The 26,918-nt window shown below is 35.1% G+C and overlaps 1 protein-coding gene across 1 annotated transcript in view; it reads left to right on the top strand.

Moving 5' to 3' along the window:
- CSMD3 (CUB and Sushi multiple domains 3) overlaps positions 1-26,918 on the top strand; it is a 668,812-nt gene that overhangs the window by 465,797 nt on the left and 176,097 nt on the right. The window contains 1 exon segment of the mRNA XM_068672527.1: positions 26,305-26,421. Within this exon segment, the coding sequence (XP_068528628.1) occupies positions 26,305-26,421 (117 nt within the window).

The raw sequence follows: 26,918 nt of genomic DNA, 5'->3' as shown, positions 1-26,918 counted from the left end.
AGTAATAAGGCTAACGGTATCCTGGGATGCATTAGATAAAGGTATTTCTAGAAGATGATCCTTTGCCTGTACCTTCAGCACTAGTAAGGTCACATCTGGAGTAGTGTCCTGTTCTGGACTCCTCAGTATAGGAGAGTCATGGAGCTCATGGAGGTAGTCCAACAAAGGGTGATGAAGATCATGAAGGGACTGGAGCATCACTCCTATGAGGAAAGGTTGAGACTCTCTTGCCTAGAAAAGGGTTTTGGGCAGGGTCCTGCTTGGGCAGGATCTCATCTGTGTGTACAAATATTTGAAATGAGTTTGGAAAGAGGATGGAGCAAGGCTCTTATCAGTGATGCCCAGTAACATGACAATGGGCACAAACTGAAACATAGGAGGTCCTGTCTGATTATCAAGAAACACTTGATTACTGTGTGGGTGGGAATACTGGCACAGGTTGTCCAGAGAAGCTGTGGAGTCTTCATTCTTGGAGGTAAATCAAAAGATGCCTGGACATCATCCTGGGCAACCTGCTTGAGCAGGGAGGTTGGACAAGGAGACCTCTGGAGGTCCCTTCCAATGTCTGCCTTTCTGTGATTTCATGATTAAACCTGTTGGACATGTGGTCCCTTTAAAAATTCAGCCTGGAATTGCAGCAAACATCCAATCCTTCAAACTTTTATAGATATGAATAATTCTATTAATACATGAAATATTCCATGAACAATACTGATTTCAGTAACCTCTTGGCTTTTGGTAATATTACCACTATCTCAAGCACAAGAATTTTCAGAATTAGATACTGAGAAAAGATTTGATCACAATTTTCCTGATATGATTTTAACGCTTTCCAGCAATTTATAACCAGTACAGAAAAAAACAAACCACCACCACCAACAACAAATACAACCAAAAGAAAAAACACCTATTTTCACATATTCTATATTTAGTACAAAACTCGTATCAAATAACTAACCAGTAAAGAACATGAAAATGCAAAATTACAAAACCAATATTTTTTTGACAAGGGTTGGTTTGTTTGCTGTTTTTGTTTGTTTGTTTGTTTCTGGATGAACAAGGCCTTATTTTAAAGATGGTGTGTCCCCTACTTTCTTAAGATAGGCTGTCACAACTTAAGATCCATTAAAAAATCCTTGGCTTTGTAGTTTTCACTTACATTTCTTTTATTGCTTTTTCTCCAGTTCAGAGTTGATGAAGATTCATAAATATGTTGCTGTGATGTATTATATGTGTATTTTACCATATAATCAATGCTTTCCATTTGGGGGGAATTTAACTCAAGAAAAACAGAACATTCACTTAACAGTTAGAAAGACAATAACAGTAGATTAGCTTCCAACTACGTGGAGCTGGCTGAAGCATTTTGTGAGCTGCATTTTTGAGCCTGACAACTGTCCAGTCTGACCTAAATAAAAAAATTGCTTAGTCGAGAATTGATAGTCTTCCATGCTGCCAACTATATTTTTGAAACTCCATAAAACTCTCAGTGTTGTAATAAAATTGGTATACAATACACGTCAGTTTGTTTTGTGTTATTTTTTCCATTTTACTATTTGTTCTGAGAACCTGAATATACTTTTTTTTTCTTTTTTTTTTTTTCTGAGAACCTGAACACCCTTTATCACTGAAGTATTTTGATCTAAACTTTAGTTATCAAGGCAGTAAAGAAGTTTGTTTAAAAATTGACTATCATTGTCTAAACCTTTATACTTTTCATATTTATTTAGAATTGAGGATCTTCTATCCTGTGAGTCATATTTAGTCATAGGGGGGAGTGAGGCACCTCAGAAAGTGAAAAAGAAAAATATTATTAAAGGGTATTTTCATTTTGCCTATGTTTGGAGCTAAGTAGGACAGAAGAGAGGTACAAATAATGTTTGACACTCCAAATGTCTATCAGGGCTCAAGGGACATGCTTTCCAATATGCAAAATTGGTCTCATAAAGATAGTTCAAAGAGCATAGAAGAGCTTTTTTTGCTTTTTAAAAAGAATTTTGTTGCCAATAATATTTGATCATTTACATTAAGAAAACAATTAGATAAATAATATGGAAAAACTTGGTATCAGTGTGAAACTGATATACACCAGTACAAAATCAGACTTCCTTGTTGCAATAAATACCGATACTTACTTTGAATAGTTAAAAAAAAAAAAAAAAAAAAGATTCTCCTCAAAAGAGGAGAATGGAGTGCCATCTCTGTACCTATTCTCAAAAACTTCTAATAGTTTAACACCTATTCCTGAGAGACTGTAGGTGAGGGTGAGGGATCCATTTAGATAGAGTGGTTAAGGGTCTTGTTCTAAGGTATAGCTTCTTAGATAAAATATGGGGAAAAAAAAATCCCACTCATAATTAGAAAGAAAATGTAGGCCAGGGTTCTGTGATATTGAAAGGGCAATTGTTTTCTGAGCATGCTTAAAGTCATCCCAAACATCTGCTACATCAAGTGCCATAGGAAATATTTATTGAGGAACACCGGTGTTCTGGGTCTGGTCAGGCTTCAGCATGAGCTAGCTAATGAATTAGTCTGTCAAAACATGCCTTCTTGGGAATGTGCAAAACTAGAAAATATGAGTGTCTACAGACACTGAAAGTTAATAACTTGATTTTGGAGCTACGTAAAAGCAGAATAAAGGCTTTCATGATCATAGAGGAATAGTTTTCCAAAATCTATTCAGTGCAGAGAGCTAATATTTCTGCAGGTGCACCTTTATGCACCAAATATTTTTTTATGGCGTAGTCCTATAGGATTAATCATGATGCATGACTTGATTTTGGTTGAAGTCATTATTCAAGATGACCTTGGGTATCTCTAATAAGTGTGGGAAGCGAACCATTTTTTTATTATTTTTTTTAATAAACACATGCAAAAATTATTCAGGCTAATATGCTAAGCTACTTGGCATTTCATGGTGGATGTTAAGAACAGGATGTAATTAACATATGCAAATGCAATATTCCCATGACAGAGATGATGATAAATAATTTCTCCTAGCTGCACCAACTATAGTTTATTTATTTAATTAATTTTATTTTTTATTTTATTGTAATAAGCAACAACTGTTCACAAAATTACAAAAGGCCTGTAATGGAAAATCACATTTATGACTGAGTGTTATACCTTGTTCCGAACAGAATAAATAACTTCTTGACCACTAAAAAATATTGCTAAATTTCTTTATAGTCAGTTGTTCAGTCCTCAGAAATATGTGAGTGCAGACTTCAAATGATCTCTATCTGAAAGACATAGATAACAGTATCACATATTGTCATAAAATGTCTATGCCATGATTTCTCTCCCTCTCTCTCCCTCTTTTTTTTTTTTAAAATAAGAAATCACTACTTAATATATTCATATGTGCTGTTTTTTGTAAGATGTGTTTAAAAGAAAACCAAAAAACCAATTCCACACCATAACATTTTAAATCAACAGAAACATTCTTAATTATGTTTGCAACAAGAAATATTAATTTCTAATCTTAGGGGCATAAGTACACAATTACATACCATATCACTTCAGTGATTACAGACCATTCTGAAGACTGGATGCATATGAGGAAGGAAGTGAGAGTCTTGACAAAGGAGTCTTACACTCCTTTGTCATATGACCTAAAGGTCATATGACAAAATTTGCATTATTAGGAGTTTGGAAAAGGGTGCCTGCAACTGTATCATCTCCCAAAGTAATGTTTACCTAAAAACTGAAATGTCAGAGGAAATACCTTTGTTTTGGCCCTGAGATTGACATTTGGTTTAATTTGCTCTGACTTGTGCTCTGCTGAAACCTTTTAGGATGTGATACCTTTAAGGATGGAAGGCTGCACAGAAAAGCTTAATATTGCTATTTATTATTCTGCAATACAATACGACAGCTTTTTCATCAGTTATGCAATATTGATCACTAACTTTACAGGAGGAATTTTAAGGCACTTTTTACACAGTAAAGCTATGATTCTAATGTGGTAATTGCATACCAGTGTGGCCTTTTGAAACCATGACTTGTCAGCCAATTATTTGTATAGTCAGACTGAGTAATATTAGAAATAGAAAAAAAAAAAAAAAAGCAAATATATATTAACCATTATTGACTATATTCTTACAGATTTGAATCCAGAGGAATATAAAAGACTGAAGCACATATATTCCTGGATTACTTTTATTTAGAAAAGATAGGTTAAAATAAGGTTGAATTTCTAGGTACTCTAATTTATATTATTTAATATTGCTCAAGTATGTTAAATACATTTAGTAAGAACCAGAATTTGCTTATCTATTTGATGCAGGTAAGAAGTATTTTTGTGTTTATAGTATTTGTATTTCAAGATTTTGATTAAAGCAGTTGGAACATTCATTAGCATATTTCTTCCATTTTTTTCAGTACAAATCTAGAATTCTTGATTATATTCTCAGTTCTTCAACTATCATTCACAAGCAAATAAAAGAAGATTTTGAAAAGCACAAAAAACTTGTTAGAAGCCTAATATTCATTAATGCCCATCTTTCCACCTGTGGTATTTAACATTTTTACCTTTATCAAAAAAAGCAACCAAACAAAATATGTTTCTAGGAAAAAAACAAACAACAAGTAAACAAAACAAACAAACAAACAAACAAAATTGTTTTCAGTAGAAAGAACAAATTCATGTCTAAATGTACCTCAGGTCAGGATCAGACTTTTTTACAATAATATCTACATGTATAGTAATAACTGCATTTTGAGTTGACTGCAGTTACTGCACATTAATTGATTTTTCATTGTAGTTTTGTTACTAAGAGCACTCATATCTAAGTCCTTCCAATATTTCATAAATTTAATGTGCTGGACTGATGCTTGATTTTGCAGTTTTCTGCAAGAGGCTTGCAGAGTCTTAGTATGGTTGACTTTCTTAAATATAATGTATCTGCAACAGAGAATTAAGTTTACAGTTAATACGTTGTCTTCATGCTTTGAAGATGGCAAAGGATTTAATGAGGTGATGGAAAAGAAGCAGAGATACAGTGAAGATACAAACCCAGGATGACTTATAATCACTAAATAATTTGTTGCAGAATTAAGCCTCAGAAATCTGATCTTAATCTTTCTCATCTTAAGAAATGGCTTCAGCCAGAAACTTTGAGAATGACATTTTGATGTAAAAGAAATTTATCCCTACTAATTTTAAATTTGAATTATGACTAGTTAAATGATATTATTATGGAAGAGATGTCATTCAAAGGGACCTGGACAGGTTCATCAAGTCCAAGTGCAAGGTGCTGCACCTGGGTTGAGGCAATCCCAGACAAGAGTACAGACTGGGAAAAGAGCTCACTGAGAGCAGCCCTGCAGAGAGAGGCTTGGGGGTTCTCATGAATGAAAGACTCGCCATGAACCAGCAGTGTGCACCTGCAACCCAGAATCAGAGAATCACAGAATTTCTAGGTTGGAAGAGACCTCAAGATCATCGAGTCCAACCTCTGACCTAACACTAACAGTCCCCACTAAACCATATCCCTAAGCTCTACATCTAAACGTCTTTTAAAGACTTCCAGGGATGGTGACTCCACCACTTCCCTGGGCAGCCTGTTCCAATGCCTAACAACCCTTTCGGTAAAGAAGTTCTTCCTAACATCCAACCTAAAACTCCCCTGGCACAACTTAAGCCCATTCCCCCTCATCCTGTCACCAGGCACGTGGGAGAACAGACCAACCCCCACCTCGCTACAGCCTCCTTTAAGGTACCTGTAGAGAGCAATAAGGTTGCCCCTGAGCCTCCTCTTCTCAAGGCTGAACAAGCCCAGCTCCCTCAGCCGCTCCTCATAGGACTTGTTCTCCAGGCCACTCACCAGCTTCGTCGTCCTTCTCTGGACCCACTCAAGCACCTCGATGTCCTTCTTGTAGCGAGGGGCCCAAAACTGAACACAGTACTCGAGGTGTGGCCTCGAGTACAGGGGGACGATCACCTCCCTAGCCCTGCTGGTCACACTGTTTCTTATGCAAGCCAGGATGCTGTTGGCCTTCTTGGCCACGTGAGCACACTGCTGACTCATATTCAGCCGACTATTAACCATCACTCTGGTGGTTTTACTCAGGTGGGCAGCCGAGCTCCATCACAACCGCTCTCTCACTCCCCTCTCCTCAAAGAGGAAGGGGGAGAAAATACAACACAGAGAACTCGAGGTTTGAGATGAGAAAAGTTTAATTAAAGGGAAAGGGAATAGGGAGGAAAAACAGAAACAAAAGAAACAGTCAGTCCGCGCGGAAGCACAGAGAGAGAGGAAAAAAAAATTATTCTCTACTTCCCATCAATGAGCGGTGTTCGGCCATGTCCTGGGAAGCAGGGCCTCAAAACACGTAGTGGTTTTTCAGGAGGAACAGCCCCCTCCCCCACGAGAGCCCCCCCTTTTATTATTGCTGAGTGTGACATCAGGTGTTATGGAATATCCCTTTGGTTGGTTTAGGTCAGCTGCCCCGGCAATGTCCCCTCCCCATCACTTGCCCACCCCCAGCCTGATGGCTCCTGGGGGCTTGAAAGGAGTCCTGATGCTGTGCCAGCACTATGCAGCAATAGACACAACACTGGAGTGATATCAGTGCTGTTCCAGCTACGAGTGCAGAGCACAGCACTGTGTGGGCTGCTGCAGGGAAAAGGTGACTCCAGCTCAGACAGACCCAACACACACTCCCAGGTCTTTCTCTGCCTGGCAGCTCTCCAACCACTCATCTCCCAGCCTGTAGCTCTGCTTGGGGTTATTGCACCCCAGGTGGAGGACCCGGCACTTGGCCTTGTTAAACTTCATGCAGTTGACCTCAGCCCATCGGTGCAGCCTATCCAGATCCTCCTGCAGAGCCTTCCTACCCTTGAGCAGATCAACACACGCACCTAGCTTGGTGTCATCTGCGAACTTACTGAGGGTGCACTCAATGCCCTCATCCAGATCATCGATGAAGATGTTAAAGAGGACCGACCCCAGCACTGAGCCCTGGGGAACGCCACTAGTGACTGGCCTCCAACTGGACTTGACTCCATTCACCACGACTCTTTGGGCCCGGCTATCCAGCCAGTTTCTAACCCAACGAAGCGTGCACCAGTCCAAGCCAAGAGCAGCCAGTTTCTTGAGGAGAATGCTGTGGGAGACGGTGGCAAAAGCCTTGCTGAAGTCAAGGTAGACCACATCCACAGCCTTTCCCTCATCCACCCAGCGTGGCACCCCAGATGGGACAGAAGGCTGACTGTGTCCTCAGCTGCATCAAAAGAACACCAGGTTGAGGGAGGTGATTGGCCCCACCTAGAGTACTGCATCCAGGTTTGGGGCCCCCAGCATAAGAAAGATGTGGACCTGTGGTCCAGAGGAGGGCTACAAAGATGATCAGAGGGCTGAAGCACCTCTCCTCTAAGTACAGGCTGAGAGATCTGGGCACATTCAGCCTAGAGAAGAGAAGGCTCTGGGAGACTCCATTGAGGCCTTTCAATACCTACAGGGGTCATAGAATCATTAAGGTTGGAAAAGACCTTCAAGATCATCTAACCATCACCCTACTACAAATGTCACCCATTAAACCATGTCCCTAAGCACGAGGTCCAAACTTTCCTTAAATACCCCCAGGGACGATGACTCCACCTCATTCCTGGGCAACCTGTTCCAATGCCTGACTACTCTTTCTGATAAGAAATCTCTCCTAAAAGAAATTTCCTCATACAATAAAAAAGACAGAGATCTCCTGGAAAGAGTCCAGCAGAGGGCCACAAAGATAACACAAGGCATCTTCTGGAGCATCTTCTCTATGAGGAAAGGCTGAGAGACCTGGGTCTGTTCAAACTTGAGAAAAGAAGACTGAGAGGGGATCTTATTAATATTTACAAATACCTTAAGTGTGAGAGACAGAGGGATTTGGCCAACCTCTTTTCAGTGGTTTATGGGGGCAGGACAACGGATAATGACAAAAAATGGATCACAGAAAGCTCTGCACCAACATGCGAACGAATTTCTTCATGGTGAGGGTGACAGAGCAGTGGAACAGGCCGCCCAGGGTAGTTGTGGATTCTCCTTCTCTGGAGATATTCAAGGCCCATCTGGATGCCTACCTGAGCAACCTGCTGTAGGGAACCTGCTTTGGCAGGGGGGTTGGACCCGATGATTTCTTGAGGTCCCTCCCAACCCCTACAATTCTGTGATTCTGTGATTCTTTAATTTCTATCCTAAACCTTCCCTGGCACAGCTTGAGGCTATTCCCTCTAGTCCAATCACTAGTTATTTGTGAAAAGAGTTCAACCCCCAGCTCCCCACAACTTCCTTTCAGGTAGTTGGAAAGAGCAATAAGGTCTCCCCTGAGCCTCCTCTTCTCCAGACTAAACAACCCCAGTTGCTCCTCACAGGTGTTGTGTTCCAGGCCTTTTACTTGCTTTGTAGCCCTTCTCTGTACATATTCCAGGACATCCTTGATGTCCTTCTTATAGTGCGGGTCTCAAAACTGAACACAGTACTCAAGGTGTGTACCAGAGCAGAGAATGGGGACAATCACCTTCCTGGTCCTGCTGGCTTATCTATTCCTGATTCAAGCCAGAATGCTTGGCACACACACGAGCCTGGGCACACTGCTGGCTCATATTCAGGCAAGCATCGACAAACACCCCTGGGTCGTTTTCATTTGTACAGTTTCGAGGCACTCTGTCCCAAGCCTGTAGTGTTGCATGGGATTTAAAGATGGAGAACTACTTTATTTACAGAGACAGATAATGACAGGATGAAGGGTGGTGGTTTTGAACTGAACGAGGAGAGTTTTAGATTAGATGTTAGGAGGAAATTCTTCACTCAGAGGGCAGTGAGGCACTGGAACAGTTTGCCAAGAGAAGTTGTGGATGCCCAATTCTGGAGGTGTTCAAAGCCTGGCTGGATGGCGACTTGACCAACCTGATCTAGTAGGTGGCCTGTGGCAGGAGGATTAAAGTTCGATGATCTTTAATATCCCTTTCAACCCAAGCCATTCTATGATTCTATGATTACAGAATGAAAATCATTAATTGCCAAGGGCATGGGAGCAAGTTGTCCTACTTGTTCTTTGATTTTTTTCTGTAAAGGGACTGCTCTGCTGTTCTGGCTAGACTTCTGTGTAAGAAACCTTTCTTAAGTGATCATTCAGATAAGATATAGCAGATTGTTGTTGTTGTTGTTGTTGTTTTCAGTACACTTTTTTCATGAGCCATCACGCTTACACAACTCCTTTGAGTAGGTAAAGAAAAAGTTAATGGAGGTATGCTTATATTTACACCATAAACAAAGAGACAAGACTTGCGCTTTTATTTTAACACTAATCAGTTCCCTTAAATCTTTGTAATCAACAGCTATAAAACCAGTACTAGGAAAAAAAAATCCCCTGTAGTAGACATGTTTATGATATTGTTCACCAAATACTCTGTAATTACTCTGTTAATTTGCATAAGATTGTGTTTAAAATTGTGAAGTGTGAAGTGAAACAAGAAAAACGAAAATTAAGTGTGTAGAGATAAAACATTTTTTCTTTAAAATATTAAATATATTTGAAATATTATTACAGACTGTAGTATAGTGTGTTTCTAAAAGTATTAAACCATTGTTAATAATAGTTAACTTATATGTATGATCATTTGACTTTGGCTGGCTGCCAGGGTGCCCACAGCACCACTCTCTCACTCCCCCTCCTCATCAGGACAGCAGGAGAAAATACAATCAAAAACACTTGGGGGTTGAGATGAGGACATATAGATTGCTTACCGGTGACCAGCTTGGGGTAATTTCTTGTCAATTAAGAACAGAGCAGGATAGTGAGACCAAACCAAAGATAGTGAGAACAAACCAAAAACACTTTTCCCTCACCAGAATTCTTTCCAGAGTCAGCTTCACTCTTGATCGTTCTACCTCCTCCTCCCCTGAACAGTGCAGGCAGATGGGAACAGGAAGGCTGTGGCCAATTCATAACGCTGTCTCTGGTGCTCCGCCCTCCTCCACTCCAGTGTGGGGTTCTTTCCACAGGTTGCAGTTATTCAAGAATTGTTCCAGTATGGATCCGTACTATGGGGTGCAGTTCTTCAGGAACAGACTGCTCCATTATGTATAAACCATGGGCAATGTTCCTGCCAGAAAACCTGCTCCACCTTATGCTCCTCTCCATGGTCTGTAGCCTGTTTAAAGGCTAGATCCATCTTTCCGTGTGTGGAGGATTCCAAGGGTTGTAGCAAAGATACCAGCTCCCATTTTGGAGCTACTTGGAACTTGGCCTTATTTATCACGGGGCAGTTTCTGGGCTCTGCTCACAGAGTCCACCCCTACAGCACTCTGTCTACCAAAACCTTGCCACATAAACCCAATACAATGTTGCTGCAGAATAGATTTTTACACAACTTTAATGTAGCGGCAATTGAGGATTCATTTTACAAATAACAACGTTAAATTGTATGATTTTAACAGCACTTCATCAGCATTTGATCATCAGCCAATTTAATACAATGATTTTAACAGAATTTGCTACAAAGAAACAGTGACTTATTTAAAAATTTGAGAATGACAAGTTTCACCTGAGACTTGTTGCAGGGTCCTGGTAGGTAGCTGCATGCTTCCAAACCACCCCCTAGAATAAATTACTCACCCTACTCCATTGTCAGTGTTTGTCTGCAGATGAGTTTGTTCCTCAAAGGGTCAGCCCTGAGATGCACATCCCCTCAGGGGTATCCCTGCTTCCTTGTTGGTGTTTGCCTGTGGACAAGCTTGTTCTTCAAAGGGTCAACCCTAAGATGTGCATCCTCTCAGTGGTACCACTGAGATGCATTCCAGCTTAGAGGGAGATCAAATGTGTCATGTGCTGCAGTCCTTGGAGAGCTCAAGGGGCTTTTCACTTGGGACCACTCTTTATAGGACTCTGAGGCAATCTACTCTTAATCAGTACTTTTCCATCCTGGCTATGGTTCAGATAAGGCAATTCTGGTATTTTCCACCAACCCTGCTATTCTGGTACCTCCTAGAATGCACAGTTCTGTTACTTCCCAGAGCCCAAACTGCAGGGTCTGAGATACATTCAGGAAGTGCCTGTTCGTACTCGCCTCTTATGCCTGTTGCCCACTGACAATAGGGGACTGAAGTAACATTATGTAATCATGAGCCATAGCTGAGTTGCCGAAAGGCTTCTCCACCATGTTTTCCTTCAACCTCTACATTTATAAGATAAAGTGATTGACCCATAGTCATACTCAGACTCCTTATTCCGTCCATTCCTTTACCATTAATACAGTGAAATATCCAAATACACAGTGGAAGCTGTACTGCTTGAAATTAAAACATAAAGCAGACACTATTTTGGATGGATTATAAGGCTACTTAATGAGAGAGAGAGCAAGAGCAAGAGAGAGTGTGTGTGTGAAAATATATCCATTAGAAGATTCCTGAGAAAGTAAGAGTTTGCATCTGAGTATACCTTAACCTATAATCCTCACTCTGAAACCACTGTTTCTTTAGGAACTCACTCATCATTACTTGGTAGAAAATAAACTATTGTACACCAATAACTATCAATTCAAAATGCCCAAAAGAGGAAACCTAACTTTTGCCTACTGGATTTGGCAATGAGAAGAGACTTGGTTAAAAAATATATTTATATTTTAATTTATTTAATTTATTTTATATTAAAAATATATTTATATTTTTATAAATTTTATATTATTTTATATACTATATCTTATATTTTTATATTATGTTTATACTTTATGATACATTTATATATTTATTCTTTGAGATATTTCCTATGAAAGGCCACTGACTCTATATTGTAAAATGCATAAATATTTTGGGGAATAGAGAACAGAAATAAAGTCTTTCTATATGGCTATGCAGGTACCTGGTATTTTGCCAAAAAGCATGCAGCTTTTGGAAAATGTTATTACATGTCATTATATTAAACTTTCATCTTTTCTTAAAGCTGTTCATCTCTTCATATCGGAGAACATGTTACTGGGAAGAACTAAAAAGGTTAATAATTCTAGAAGCTTACAAAACAATTAAAATAAATGCAGACATACATATACGCACAGCAAGCATTATTTTGAGTACACACCTATTGCATATATTTTGGAATTCAAAATATTGCTTTACAGTGCTCTTTGAATAATGAAGTCTGTATATAATTATTTCAAGCTTTCATTTAAGAAGTTCTTATGTAATATAATGGTAAATAAAGCATAAGAAGTGAAAAATAGTAGTTAATTACAATAACCTCATTAAAACTGGCTGCCAGGGAATCCTAATTTCCAAGGTGTTTAAGGGATTAGTTAAATAGAGTGCACTGTGAAACCAAGTATTTATTCCATCTTGTGTTGAATTAAATCTGCCTCCAATTTTTAGAAGCAATATTTAATGAAGGAAAAATGTTATAAACATGAAAAAATAGTTTAAACTATGTAAACTTCAGGGGTTTTAGTCTTATTTTTTATAGTCCTTACTGCAAAAAATGTATCTGAAATCAAGCTTGTATAGCCAAGCCGTAATTTTAAATATGTCTACTTAGATGCAATTGCTATGTTGAATAAAGGGGTTGAAAAAGCAAAGAAAATGTAACAGGTAACTTGTGTATTATTGAGCATGCAAATAATAAAACTTGTAAATTAATTGACAATAAAATCACATAGAAAATAGATAAAAATGCAGAATGAAGTATGTACTTTTGTGGGGCTGCACATTAATTTTGTTTGTTTGAATATATACTTTTTTTTTTTCAGTAGAAGATTGAAAAGCATTATTATTCCTTTAAGAAAAATTTATACCATCATACATTCTGAGATGAAGAGAAGAAAAACAATTTTGTATAATTGTTTCTGTTCTAAGTGTTGACATCACAGCTGCATCTTTTTCATTGAAAGTTTTTTCTGAGCAGACAAGATGACTAGAGTATTCTACTCTTGGAGTGAAAAAAAAAAGAATCCACACTTTTTATTCACACAGATAAGCAAATATTTATTGTCCGATGACTGCAAAGCACTGAAGTAGGATAGGATTATGTAGTATCAGTCGGTAATCAAGGTAAATCAATTAATTAGTAAGTGGAATTAAAGAAACTGATACAGTCATCTGTGCTGGCGGTACTTGATAAGCATGTGTATTTCTTAATCTTGGGCAGCAGTCTGAAGATTCTCACTCTTGTCTAAGACTTCAGTAACCCACTCAATTATAAGAAGATTAATTAGGTGGAGAATGTTGGTGGTTAACTCTTAAAAGACTCATATCTCATTCTTTGCACAAAGTTGTATAATATTTGGATTGATTTGCAATGAGGACCTGATGAGTGTTCTGTAGAACAGGAAAAGCTGCAATTAAAAAACCTCATCAGTTTAAATGGAATTCAGTTTTCTTTTCCTTCTTGACTGGGCCACATATAGCAGTTAATCAATCAACTCTAAGAATGGTAAACAAGATAATCTTCCAGCTTAACATGGATAGCCTCTTCTTTTAAGATCTCATGTTTCTTGATATTTTACTCATAAACTGTATACAGTAACTTTTTTTTTTTTTCTTCTGATTTCATACTGTCTGGAAGAAACAGTATAATCCCTAACAAATTTTACTTTTTTTTTTTGTTGTTGTTGTTAGATATTAATTGGAACCTTTATATTACATACTTCTTTATTATATCATGAATTATGGTTGTGTTAACATATAATTCATTAATTACAACTCTAATACATAGCCATGTATTCGAACTACTGCACAAGTTCATTTTCTTGTTATGAATAAAGAGGATCACATTTCCTTCCTTATTGTATTGCACTTCAGTTTATATTTTTATATTGCTTTGATAAAGAGTTGCTGATTAATTTGGTATTTTAGAATAGTACTTATGTATCGTGCCAAACACATTGCTTTGGTTCGTGGGTGAATTTTATTAAAAGTTAGACATTAAGTTATATTTAGATAGAGTTACAATTGAGAGTACATGTAAGTAAACGAAGGTCAGAGAACATTACTGTGATATTTTAATTATCCCCAGTTCAAATATTAGTGGTCCAGTTAACATCTTTTTAATTCAGCATTGAGATAAAGGTATCAAATGAATAGAGAAACAGATGGCCTAAAGCAGAACAGATTTTCTCAATGAGAGTAAATGTGACAATAATATATTAACAATGTATCCAAAGTGTCCACAATGCACTCAAATTGGACACCCTGGGAGGAAGGGAAGAGGAAAAACAAAGTAATTTTTGACTTGGTACAAGTAACTATATCATACTGTGGCATTCAATTGAAATTGAAGAAAACAGCAGAAGTATTTACTGGTGATATGGAAATCATTTTAAAAAGCAGTTTTAGAGCCTCGCCATTCAGAAGCAAACCCTGAAAGGATAACCAAAGCACACAGAAGCAACAAAGTGAAGGAATCTAACAAAAATTAAAATATCTAATCCAGGAAAAAATAAATCATGTTTAAATGAGGGAGGAAGTTTCAAATGAGGGAGGTGTTTCAAGCATGGTTTTGAGAAATGAATTCTAAAGAAGTGAACCTAATAAAACCACTAAAGTACTTGTTAAAGCATGAGAAAAGAAGGAAACATAGTAAAGTATCTATACTTTATCAAGATCAATAGCAAAAATGTGTTCAAGGACAATGTCATTGCAGAAAGCTAAGTAAATTAGTTATGTTGTGCTATGTTACGTTAGTTATGTTCCTGAAGAGACCAGAGAGGTCCTTCCGTACCTTTCAGTTTAAAGAACTGTGTCAAAATGGATACAGTTATAGAAGATGTCTAGAAGAAAATCTATAAAATGAACCATAGAAGGTTGCTAGGATTAAGCAATATTTTCTGTGGAGCTCTGAAAAGAGCCTAGGTATTAAGCGTTTGAAGTACAAATGTTGACCTTAATGTTAAGTTTGCCTGTATATCAAAGCAGTGGAAGGTAATGAATATGTCAAAAGTCTTCCTTGATGAAGGATTGGCTAATATCCATATTAGAAAATTGGTAGATATTATAATAAAGAACAGCATAAGGAGACTGCATGACTGAACATGTTGAAGAAAATTCAGTGTAACTCTTGAAGTGAACTTTTGAAGCTTAATGGGAAAACAGAGAGATATGGATGAAATTAGCAACAATTGTTACAATATAATTGAACTGTTAAAAACGTTTACAATTTCATGAAGAAGGATTTTAAGTGAAACATAGTACAGGGTGTTATGTAGTTATTAGATAAGAAAGTTGGTGTTATGGTGGGCTTTATGCTATTTATATATATATATATATATATATATATATATACTAATTATATATATATATAGGTAATGTTACCTTACTATACATATATATATATATATACATACAGTATATACACACATGTATATACACAGTATATACATGTGTGTGTATATATATATATATATATATATACACATATATATAACTATATATATATATATATATATAACTATATATATATATATATATAGTTATCCAGTAAGGTAAGGTTACCACAACGATCCTGTACATGTTTGGACTGGGAATTGTGCCATCCAATGCAACTTCACACGAGGTTGAAACAACAGGGTTCACAGATACTGCAAAATTTTGCTGCATCATCAAATCTAGAATCAAATGTGCAAAGATTGATCTCTCAGTACTGTGTGACTAGGGAGTAAAATGTTCATCAGTTTCACTTTTGTTAAAAGCAAGATAAATGATTATAGAAGAAATAATCATAAATATAAGTTTTTGACGATAACAAATTAGCTTTTAGTATTTAGGTAAATTACCTTAGAATCATTATGATGATTACTTTGCAAAACAGTAAAGCCATGTCAGGATAACATTTTAAGAACTATTCATTTACTTATTTATTTATTTTATTTGTAGAGCATCCTTGACCATGAGAAATATTCAGATGAGTCAGTATTAACACTGGAATAAATAATAAAACATGAAAGTAATGTTGGCTTCTTGCCTTCAAAACTGAGTTTATTTCTCAGAGCTAATGGGAAAATAAAATGGAAACTTTTAAATGTGATTTTTAATACATGAAAACAAAATAGTGTTAGATTGCTGGATTAATGCAATTAAAAATACTTTTAAATAGCTGAATCAAAGTGCCTTAAATCTGTCTTTCTGATACTGAATACTTTCTTCAACTCATTGATCTGAAATGGAGGTAATAAGATTTTCCAAGTCTGTAGTGATGCCAGTGAAGTACATGTGAAGGTCTTCCACACACAAAGTCGGGCGAGCTTGCTTTATTTTCACCTTATGGCACTGCTAGATGTTGAAACTAATTAACTTAATGAATTCAAAGACTATTAAAATCTTAGTAGAAAAATAGCTGCTATGCTCTTCTTCAGAGAGTAGATACTGGTTCTTTGTATACCAGTTCACTCCTTGATTTAAAATTTATGTATATTGAAGATATTTCATCTTCTTCATTTAGTCGCTGAGAACTAAGCTCTCCTGAGTGGGAATAAGTATATCACCGTCCCACCCCCTTTGTTCACAGCAACTGTTTACTATAGATGACCAGTCAGTTATGTTTTAGAAACCTGGAATGAAGCTATGTGAATCTTTGGCCTCATCTAAAGAGTAATCTTCAAAGGTGTTTCTTTTACTGTTTGATAGAGAGGTGCTTTCACATTTCTATCCTCGGGTGAGATGGATCATCCTCTGGGGGAAATCTCTTTCTTTTCAACTGTACTGATTTACACATACATATCTAAAAGGAGCAATGTTTTGTTGTTATTGTTTTCCTGAATGACTTGTGTTCCATGATTTTTCTTTTTCTCTCAGATGTATTATTGAATTGTCATATTTAATTTGCCACTATTTTCAGAATGACCCTGTTAACCCTTAATTAACTCAACAATTTAAGTATTGAATTGAGAAGATTGTTTTTACTTTTTGCATTTTAATTTATTTTTCCCTATTAACTACAGAACTACATTTATTATGGTTACTATTGTAACAATGAAAACAATGAACAATGGCATTTTATTCATTAGTCAACTTGCTACTTCAACTTCTGACAGTTTATTATAGCGGTCTGATATTTATTGTGTAGATATGAATCCACTGGTAAATTTAGTTACCCATGAATCCAGTTGAAAAATGAAATGGGAGATTATTTAAAGAAAACTTTTAAAAGTGCAGAACTCTATCTGTTTAAAATTAATTTGATATCTGTGTTGCAAACATAAACAGCAGTGTTAGCAAAGAAAGCTGAGGTGGAACAGATTACAGTAACTTTAGTTAATTTATCACCAGTTGTCAGATCTCAAATTTAGAATTAAAACCCATTAAAACTGTTAACGTAATTTCTTTTCAAACTGCCAATATGCACACGTACTCTCTCTCTCTGGAGATATTCGAGGCCTGTCTGGACACCTACCTGGGCAGCCTGCTCTGAGGAACCTGCTTTGGCAGGGGGGTTGGACCCAATGATCTTTCGAGGTCCCTTCCAACCCCTACAGTTCTGTGATTCTGTGATTGAATATATTGCACAGTAAATGCCTTTGAGACAGTTTACAGTGTTGTTTAACCAATCTCTTGAAAACCTTAGGAGTTACAGGTTTTCATTCTAATATAGTGATTATATCCCCAGTTAACTCAAGAAAAAGCTCATTATTTGTAGCTGTGATTCACTCCTAATGCTAGAAAATTCATTTAGGTAAAGGGACACTTTAGGGATTTGCAGTTTGGTAGCAAAGAGCAGAACACCAATCGTATTTGGATGCATAATGCGATCCTTAGAGGCAGTTTATCCCCTCTTCCCTCCTCACCCTCTTCTACCCACCTTCAAAAATAATGAGAGGTTTATTTTCAAATAAAGATTCGGGAAATTATATCATTTACCATCTCTCTAGGAATAAAAAGATTTATGGGTTTCTGCACTCATGAAATTAGTGAGTTTTAAGAAGCTCAGATAATTTTAACTTTTGTCATCACAGTTTGTTTTGTTTGTTTGTTTGTTTGTTACTGCTTAATGAAAATATGTTTTTCATATGCCCTTGTCTACTAGGGTTATGTAACAAAAAATATTCTCAATAAGAACCCAACCAAATTGTCTGTCAAACACCTTAGCTGTTCAAATCGGAAATGGCACTCTTCATAACATAATAGGAATGATTCTTTCTTGAACCAATAAGAGTCCACAGGTGAATAAACAAATAATACAAAAGTTATGTGTTATCAAAAAAAAAACAAACCACATATATATATATATCTCATTGGAAGATATGTTTATTTCTTACAAAGAGATCTGTAGATTGCTACATATCTTTCATTTATACTTTCTCAAGAGATGTTTTCAGTCTTGCTAATGTAGCTAAAAATGTCTTAGCTTTATTAATCTCTGATTTATTTTTATTTTTACACATCCATCATGTAATGTTCTTTTCCTCCTGCTTTGTCAATAAACTTGAAAGAACAGGTTCTTTCATCAGAAGACCCTGTTACCGACAATTTTATTTTCTCTTATTTTTTATTCATTTAGTTGTTGATAGATAAATTGTTTTAAAGAGATTGCTTTCCTTCAGAAGTTCTAAATATCATATCAAAACATTGTTGCAGATGGTAGACTTGAAAAGCATTTTAAATTTTTTAACAGTTATTGTTTTTCAGCTGTTGGAAGCTATAGCATTAGTGTACTTTTTCAGAAGAATTAAACAGTTGTCAGGCACAGAGTAACTGCAAAGACCTATTCCACCTCCATTTGTTATGAGCAGAAGCAGTTTCACTGCAAGGACATTAGCACAAAATATTACACTTTTTATTTATTTATTTATTTATTTTCTGCTGTTAGAAGGCTCCATTCTCAAAGTTAGCTATGCTAACTCGATTTTGAAGTAACAATAAAATATCACTTAAAGAACACACACACAAAACCAAACCAAACCAAACCAAACAAACAAACAAACAAACAAAAACTTTAAAGCTTTAAAAAAATGTTAAAGAGACAATAATATTTCACTTAAATGAAGGAAGCACCTCATTATTCATTATTCCTGAAGTGAGCTAGACTCCTGGAATTCTCTCTCATGGAGTTCCTATCATCAGCTGAAGCTAGAGATCTCTGGTGTACTGGGAAACATTAATGAATTTATGTGGAAGCTCCTCATCAACCTCCAGCTTTCATGAACCAGAGTCTGTATACCATCTCTTGTTCCAGAGGCAATGAACAATGTAATCACTCAATGAGGCCTTCATGAGCCACATATACTTCCTCCAAAAGTAACAAAATAATAATAATAAAAAAATAGTTCATTAAACATCACTTAAAAGTCTAGAAGACCATACCACACTTGACATTATTTTATACCACTACTACATGGTGATTTTTTTTTCTTACAAAAAGCTATTTGGTGCTTTTTAATAGAAAAAAAAAAAATCATAATTATCTGCAATATAATCTGCATTTTAGATTTATGGATTCAGAATTTGGTAGTGCATCTGTTAAATGGTAATTGTCAAGATCCGAAATTTCAGCCTAATTTTGACCAGGTTAATTTTTAGCGTAACTGCTAAATTATTAATGGCTGAAGCATGTATTTATTTAATATCTGATTATCTTTAGCTACTAGACATTTTGGCATCTACGTGTCACAGATTTTGGTAATAAATAATTCCTGATTTGTAGCTCTAGCCTGCCATTTAGAAATGGAAACACTATGTGGGAAAGCATTTTGATTTATAGAAAGTGGCATTCTCACTTTTGTTACTTTTCTCTCTAGTCTACTTTGACAGTTTAAATGGGAGCTCAAGATTTTTCTCATATGTTTCTGCACTCCACTGACCACATATTATAGACGTTGATTAACTCAGCCAGGACAGAAAGAGTAACATTTTTAACTTTTAGCTGATTACATTTTTTTAGTAATAAAAAAAAAAAAAAAAAGAAAAAAATGGACAAAGAAATGAAGAACCTGAAAATTTGCTAATAGGTAGTATTTTGTCTATTTGGATAACAGACAGTATTATGAAGGAACCATCAGCTGTGATCACATTCTGCAGAGGAAAATTATAGGATATGTGAACTGCTACATCTCAGTTCATACCAGAAAATTCATTGCAGGCTTTCTATACACTTGGCAAAAACAAGTAACTTTAGTAATCTAATTTTAGGGAACAGGTCATGTCATTACTTAAGAAAACTCTTCAGAAATTGTTTAAATTGAGTGTGCCAAAATTTGTAAGTAAAAAAGTAATATAGTTAAATTTAATAATCACTAATCATTTAATTGAGAAAATATGTTGTATCTAAATTTAGGCTAGAACAATTTTCAGTTATATTTCATATCTCATATTCAGGTACATGAAATCTGCTTCTCATACCTTCAGAAAGACATTTATTTTTCATTTAAAGATTTCAATAAGTGGAAGCTGAAGCACATTCAGATGCAAAGTTATTTGAATGTGTTTTTTGTAATTGTTGAGGTTGGTTTGAAAAGTAATCATTGATGAATTGTTAAATAAAACAATATAGGAATAATTCAATTAAGTGATTAATTGAATTTTATATATTTATATATACTTTTTATATAAAAAAGTTTTTTATATATAAAAAAGTTTTGTTTTGGTTTGTGTTTTTTTAAGAGATACTTTTAGTCCTACTTGAAATGTATTAAATTATCTTTCTCTTTACTAAGCTACACAGGTTCTGAGTTCCTTGATTCTTTCCTTATAAGCCATGTTTTCTTGACTAATAGGAAAAAAATAAAGAAAAAAAGGATTAATATTCATAATTATCTACAATTAAGGCATTTTAGATTTTTAGATTCAGAATTTGGTAGTACATCTGTTAAACGGTGATTGTCAAGATCCCAAATTTCAGCCTCTTTTCTTGATTCTGAAATATATGTGTCAGAACTCTTCCAAATTGTTTACAATTCAGATTCATTAAAGTGTTTTAATTTTGAAAGTATTGTTTTTTGCAGTTTTTCCCATTTTGCTCTTACTTATCCATGAATCTTTTTGCATGATGAGTTTGTATCTTTCAACATGAAATACTATCCTTCCTCTTCTAGAAAATAAATAAATAAATAAATAAAACTACCCATCAAACTATAACAGGAAAGTCTGTGGTTTTAACATTGCCAGCACCCTTTTCTCATGCTACAATTAATCAGGAGTGATACATCTACATAACCGATAGTAAAAAGCAGTAAAAAGGTGAAGTACTCTCTCTTCTCTGCTTGGATATACTTAATCCATTATGACTGATATTCATATCTCTTATTCTTCCAGAAATCATCAAAAAAATCAATAACTTCCCCAAAGTAGTTATGAGAATATCTAAGCTTAATTGGTTTTACTAAAACTGTTGGCAATTATTCCATATTCTATTGTTGGTGGTAGAAGAGAACAATTTGTTTCCTTGATCTTTATCTCCACCGCATCTTGGAAAAATGATCAGTCTGCCTATGATCTAATTATTTTCTTTTGGAGAGTAAACATCCAATTCTTTAGATCACAACAGATCTAAGAGATTTTATTTATATATTTTTTAATGCCAAAACAATACATGATGTTCCTGTTTTTTTTGTTTGCTTGTTTGTTTGTTTGTTTTTCTGCAATATGCAGACACCTGCTTTTGGTTTGCAGTTTGTATATTTGCTAATATTTATTTTCACATTTGGTACTCAGAATTTCTCTGTATTTAATTTGTTATGTTTATTTTCAACTTTCTTAATCTCTCCAATTTATTTTCCTCAGTCAGCTATTGTAAATTACTGAGTTCCTGAGGGCATTTCACCAGGTCCTGATTGTCTCTGTTTTAAATAATAATTTTAAATACTGTTAACATATATTGGCTTGAAATACTTTCTCATATTTTAAATCAATTTTAAATGGCATAATTAAATTGTTTTATTAAAATTAAAAGAGATAACAACTTGGAATGTTTCCATTTTCTTTCTGCTATCAGTTTCTTTGGTACTGCTTCCTGCTACATAATGGTACTCTCTGTCTCTCCTTTTTTTTGTTCTCTCTCTGTATTTGTTGGTGCTTGTTGGTGTGTTTTTTGTTGTTGTTGTTGTTGTTTGTTTATTTTAATTATTCTTAATGTATTTCTGTATTTCCAAACGGTAGTTAAAATACATATTCCTATGTCAAATTGTCTTCTCCACATTGATTGCATTGTCAAAACAATCTCATATGCTTCAGCACGTTCACATTCACATTTGCAGAATTGCAGAATGATCTCCACAAGTAAGGTATCTATAATTTGGAAGTTCAGAATAAATTTGCCTACCCTTTTTATCTGTTAAGATTTCCTTTGCATGATTTTTATTTTATTTTATTGTGGCGTTGTATTGGTAGTTATATTTATTTTCTTGTTATCTGCATGTTAGTCTTAACCATTACAACTGAAATCATTAAGACTAAACTTTTTGGGTTAAAAGGGGTAAACAGAATGTCATTTTACTGTAACAGACTAGAAAAAGAGTAATTAACTATTTAATGTATTCAATTATTTAAAAGGTACATCGTGTCACCAATGAAGTATTTTACTTAAGGTAATCATTTAGGCCAACTAAATATTAGGTACTCGAGTCTAGGTTTTGAAGCAGTGACCCTCTAGATAAAAACTCAGTATCCTATTATCAGTTCTTCAGGTTACGTTTTTCCTTCTTTTTGCAGAGTTTATGCACTGTTATTCTCCATTTTTTATCATACGTGTAGCTCTGTAATCAAATTTATCTGCATGACATAAAGCCATATTGCACCCTTCAGTTTTAAGTCATATTTCCTGTTGATTGCACTGAGGAATGCTGCTTAAAAAATGGATGGTGCAGTATGACAATTAAATCTGAAATACAATTATATTGTCTCAGATCCTAACTGCAGGAGCTAGCAACTAGGTAATCTGAAAGCAGTAGTAGGAATTAAAAGCTTCCAGCAGCAGAAAAAAATACTTGGTAGAAAACATATGAATTTCTTCAAATAGATTAAGACATCTGTGCTTTATTCTCATACTTAGGCCATTATTCACAGTTCTTTTACTGAATGAAGGTTTTCTTTGTGAGTTCTTTCTTTTGTTTAAACTGTGAAAGCGTGATAGAAAACATGAGCAGTAAGCACACGGCAGGGGCTTTTAACCCTGTAATGTGTTCATGGAGCTGTAGAAAATTGTTTTCCATAGCAGTAGTTAGGCATAGACTGCAGGGATTTGTGTTTCAGCTGTTATTTTGGCTCTCTGCTGTGATCATCTAAATTTCTTTTACAACTAGCGTTTGCTGAGATGTAAGGAAAGGTGTCACTGCTGATGGTAATGCATTTTATATTGTACTATTTACTGATGCATTGCCACAAAAAGGTAGAATTTAGTTCTTTGACATGCAAAGGGAAATGAATACTAATGATCAAGATGGGCAATCTTCTAGATAAAAATGTTTATCACTTTAAGATAGGAAGTAGGTGATACTTCACTGTTCTTATGATAGGATGTTTTCAAGGGCTGCAGGGAGTGCTATTTTACAAGAAAACATACCATTACAGTAAATTCAGCACACATACAAAAGGACTTTTTACCATTAATGCTTAATAATATTTAAAGAAAATAGTGTGAAATGCATCAACACACTTACTCTTATCACATTCTTATCACAATCAACTGCCTTTCTCTCTCATTAGTGTTCCATTGATGATCCTGGAAAGCACAACAAGGACAGTATACTGAGTATTATGGCATAAGTTAAATTTGGTGGGAAGAGCCTGTTGACTGGTGTTTTTATGATGAATGGTTACAGGCTCTTCAGATGGTATAGGAAGGGCAGGCGAGACTAGGGGGTGGTGCGGTAGGTAACAGAGGGTCTGGACTGTATGGAGCTTGCAGGTGGCAATGACACAGTTGAAAGGCTCTGGGTAAAGTTTAAGGGAAAAGCAGGTAAAACAGGTATTGTTGGAATCTGTTATAGGCCACCCAATCAGGATGGTAATACCAATGAATTATTCTTTAAGGAACTAAGGGATATTTCTAGATCAGCTGCCCTTGTCCTTATGGGTAACATTAACTGGGAATACCATACAGCTAATGCAAACAGGTCTTAAAGCACAATGGTGATACCTTCTTGGTACAGGTACTGAGGAAGCTGACAAGGAAATTAAGCTGAAATTAATAAAAGTGTGGAAAACTTGCAATAAACTTGATTTTTATGCCTTTGAAAAATAATGTATTTTATATTTATTTATGGAAAAAAAAATGCATGCTTATTTAAAAGATTTTTTTGTTTGTTTCTTTGTTTAAATTCTGATACTTTTGATTTCAATGGCATTGACTTCAGTGGGATCATAATTTTACCCCAAATTTGCACATTGTTTTATATCTGCTAATGAATGAAGTATATTGATGATATGAGTGCTGGAGTAGGACAGTATTATTAGTATTTGTTGCAGTACCTTCTTTATTCAACTAATGGACAGTAGAGAAGGAAGTGGTGTAAGGGGAAGTAATTAGCTTTTTGTCAATCTTATTTCTCTAGCTTTAGTCTTTGTTGCTTATATTCTTCCATAATCTCTTCTGTTTCATCCAAATTCTGGAACAGAAAATTTTGAATATTTGCAAGCTAGTAAGCAGGTTGTTTTTCATAAAAAAATATACATGTATTTGCCAGATTCAGCTCATGAAGAATTTCTACTTTGTGTTTTTCAAATAACTCAAGGCAAATAGTTCCTTGGATGTGAAGCGCAGCCAAGACTGTGTTGCCTCTTGGCAAAAAGTACCAATAATTCTGTTTGCTAAACATCTTTTCATGAGGAAGCGTGAATTTCTGATATTTCATATGTGTGGATTGTGTGAAGGCACTGAGATTATTATTTTAGCCATGGAAAACAATATTACATGAAAGTTTTATAGTGTTAGTGCTTACTCTGTAACTCAGAGTAGGTGTCTTGCATATTAGTGCAAATTACAGAAACCCATGCTAACCATAACAGAGCCTTAAAATTCATATAATCATAGAATCGTAGAATCATTAAGGTTAAAAAACCTCCAATATCATCTGGTCCAAGCATTCCCTTACTACCAATATCACTCACTAAACCATGTCCCTTAGCACCAAGTCAAACCTTTAAATTTTAGCAATTAAAGATTTCTTCTTTTCACAGTATATTCTACTGTATATATTTTGTGTAAATTAGCTAAAAGTAGTCCTAAAATACGTAATTCATAGCTACACTAATCCATAGCTTGTATTTAGTATGACAAGTAAAGAGATAAAATCTTATGAAATAATAGTAAAAAAAAGTCCTTTTCTTCACTATAATTCATAAGGTTATATTTTGAGAGCATATCACAAAAGATAGATTTCTATATGTTTAACATAGGAACATTGAGTACTTATAGTAGTAGTACTACTTTGAGTACTTACAGTAGTACTTATTTTAGGATCTCACTGAAGTCTTAATGGAAGAAATATATGTATTCAAATGCATATGTTACCATTAAACTCAAAAAATATTTTATAGTCTGAAATAGTTAAGAGAAATATTCTGAATAAATGTCTTTATTCCTTACAATAGATTCAACTACTAAATTACAAAGTGTATATTAGAAGCAGGTCATATCCGTAGGAAAATCCTGACACTTACTACTGTTTCACATAAATACACCTGAACATCTGATGAAGAAAGAGAAGAAAAAGCCCTGTTTCTTGCTTCACAATTTTGACTAAAGCCAAATGCTAACTTCTGTTGGTCTTAGAAAAATACATCGTTGTAGTAAATCGCATTGTTATTTATCTCCCATTTTATCAATTACTATAGCTATTAGTGGCAGAATAAACATGATATTTGTATGATAAATAAAATTGTTTGCTCATAAACTTATATATATCATTTTATAAATAAATGAGATATAAATAATTGGTACATCATGTTCAGTCAAGAAATTCTGACACTCTTATTTGAGTAGTTCTATACATTACTTTGAATTATGAGCCTATTGGCAGGAGTAGGCATTTACTAGTGTGCTGATGGGATGCATAATCTATGCCTTTATCAGAATATAAAGCATTGTACAAATGAATAATAGTTTTGTATACTATGAATAATAGCACACTGTGTCTAAAGCACATCATTATTTTATTAAGATGGTTGATAAATGTTAAAGAAAAACAATAACTGATCTGGAAAGTAGCAGAGTGTCATCAGTTCTCTTTTGAAATATGAGAAAGTCAAGCATACTCAGTACTTCAAATGATACATAATTTTATCTAGTGTAGAAGAGGAATACATTTTACTGTTATGCCATATACCAACATACAGCACATCACTAGCTGATTTTTTTTTTCCTGATATTATATAATATTAAAAACTGCTTATCTTCAATTTCTAGCACCCTGTGGAAGCCGGTCAACAGGCTCTGAAGGCACTGTATTATCACCAAACTACCCTAAGAATTACAGTGTGGGTCACAACTGTGTTTACTCTATAACAGTTCCTAAGGAATTCGGTAAGTAGATTTGGTGTCATTCAGATCTTTTTATCGCTTGGATGTTTTGAACACTTATGGATGAATTTCGTGATTGCTTTAATATTAAACATACTACTGTGAAAAGGTTATTTTAAAATGATGTTTCTGTTGATATTTTTTTCTAACATTTTTGTAGTGCACTGTTTTCTCATAATACTTGCATTTATCCTTATCTTTTAAAATAATTGCCATTCATTTATTTTTATCTCATTTTGACAACCAAACAGTAATTTAGAATATTTCTTTGATTATAGCCAAATGTTGCTTTTCACCCAAGACCATGTGCCAAAGACCTAGATAGTCATGTAGCTCCAGTAAGTCCAAATAAGCAGGGGAAGGACCATTTGTATGAAATGGATGAGAATATTGCTTTCAGAAGGCTTCTCTGTATCATGAGGCAATGTTAGTATTTCCTTTCCTGAAGAACAAAATTCAAGCAGTGTGCCTCTGTCTGTTTTTTGTAGACTTCCAGATCC

Source organism: Anas acuta, chromosome 2 (assembly GCF_963932015.1).
Source record: "Anas acuta chromosome 2, bAnaAcu1.1, whole genome shotgun sequence".
Taxonomy (NCBI): domain Eukaryota; kingdom Metazoa; phylum Chordata; class Aves; order Anseriformes; family Anatidae; genus Anas; species Anas acuta.
This window is presented reverse-complemented; position numbering and strand designations above follow the sequence as displayed.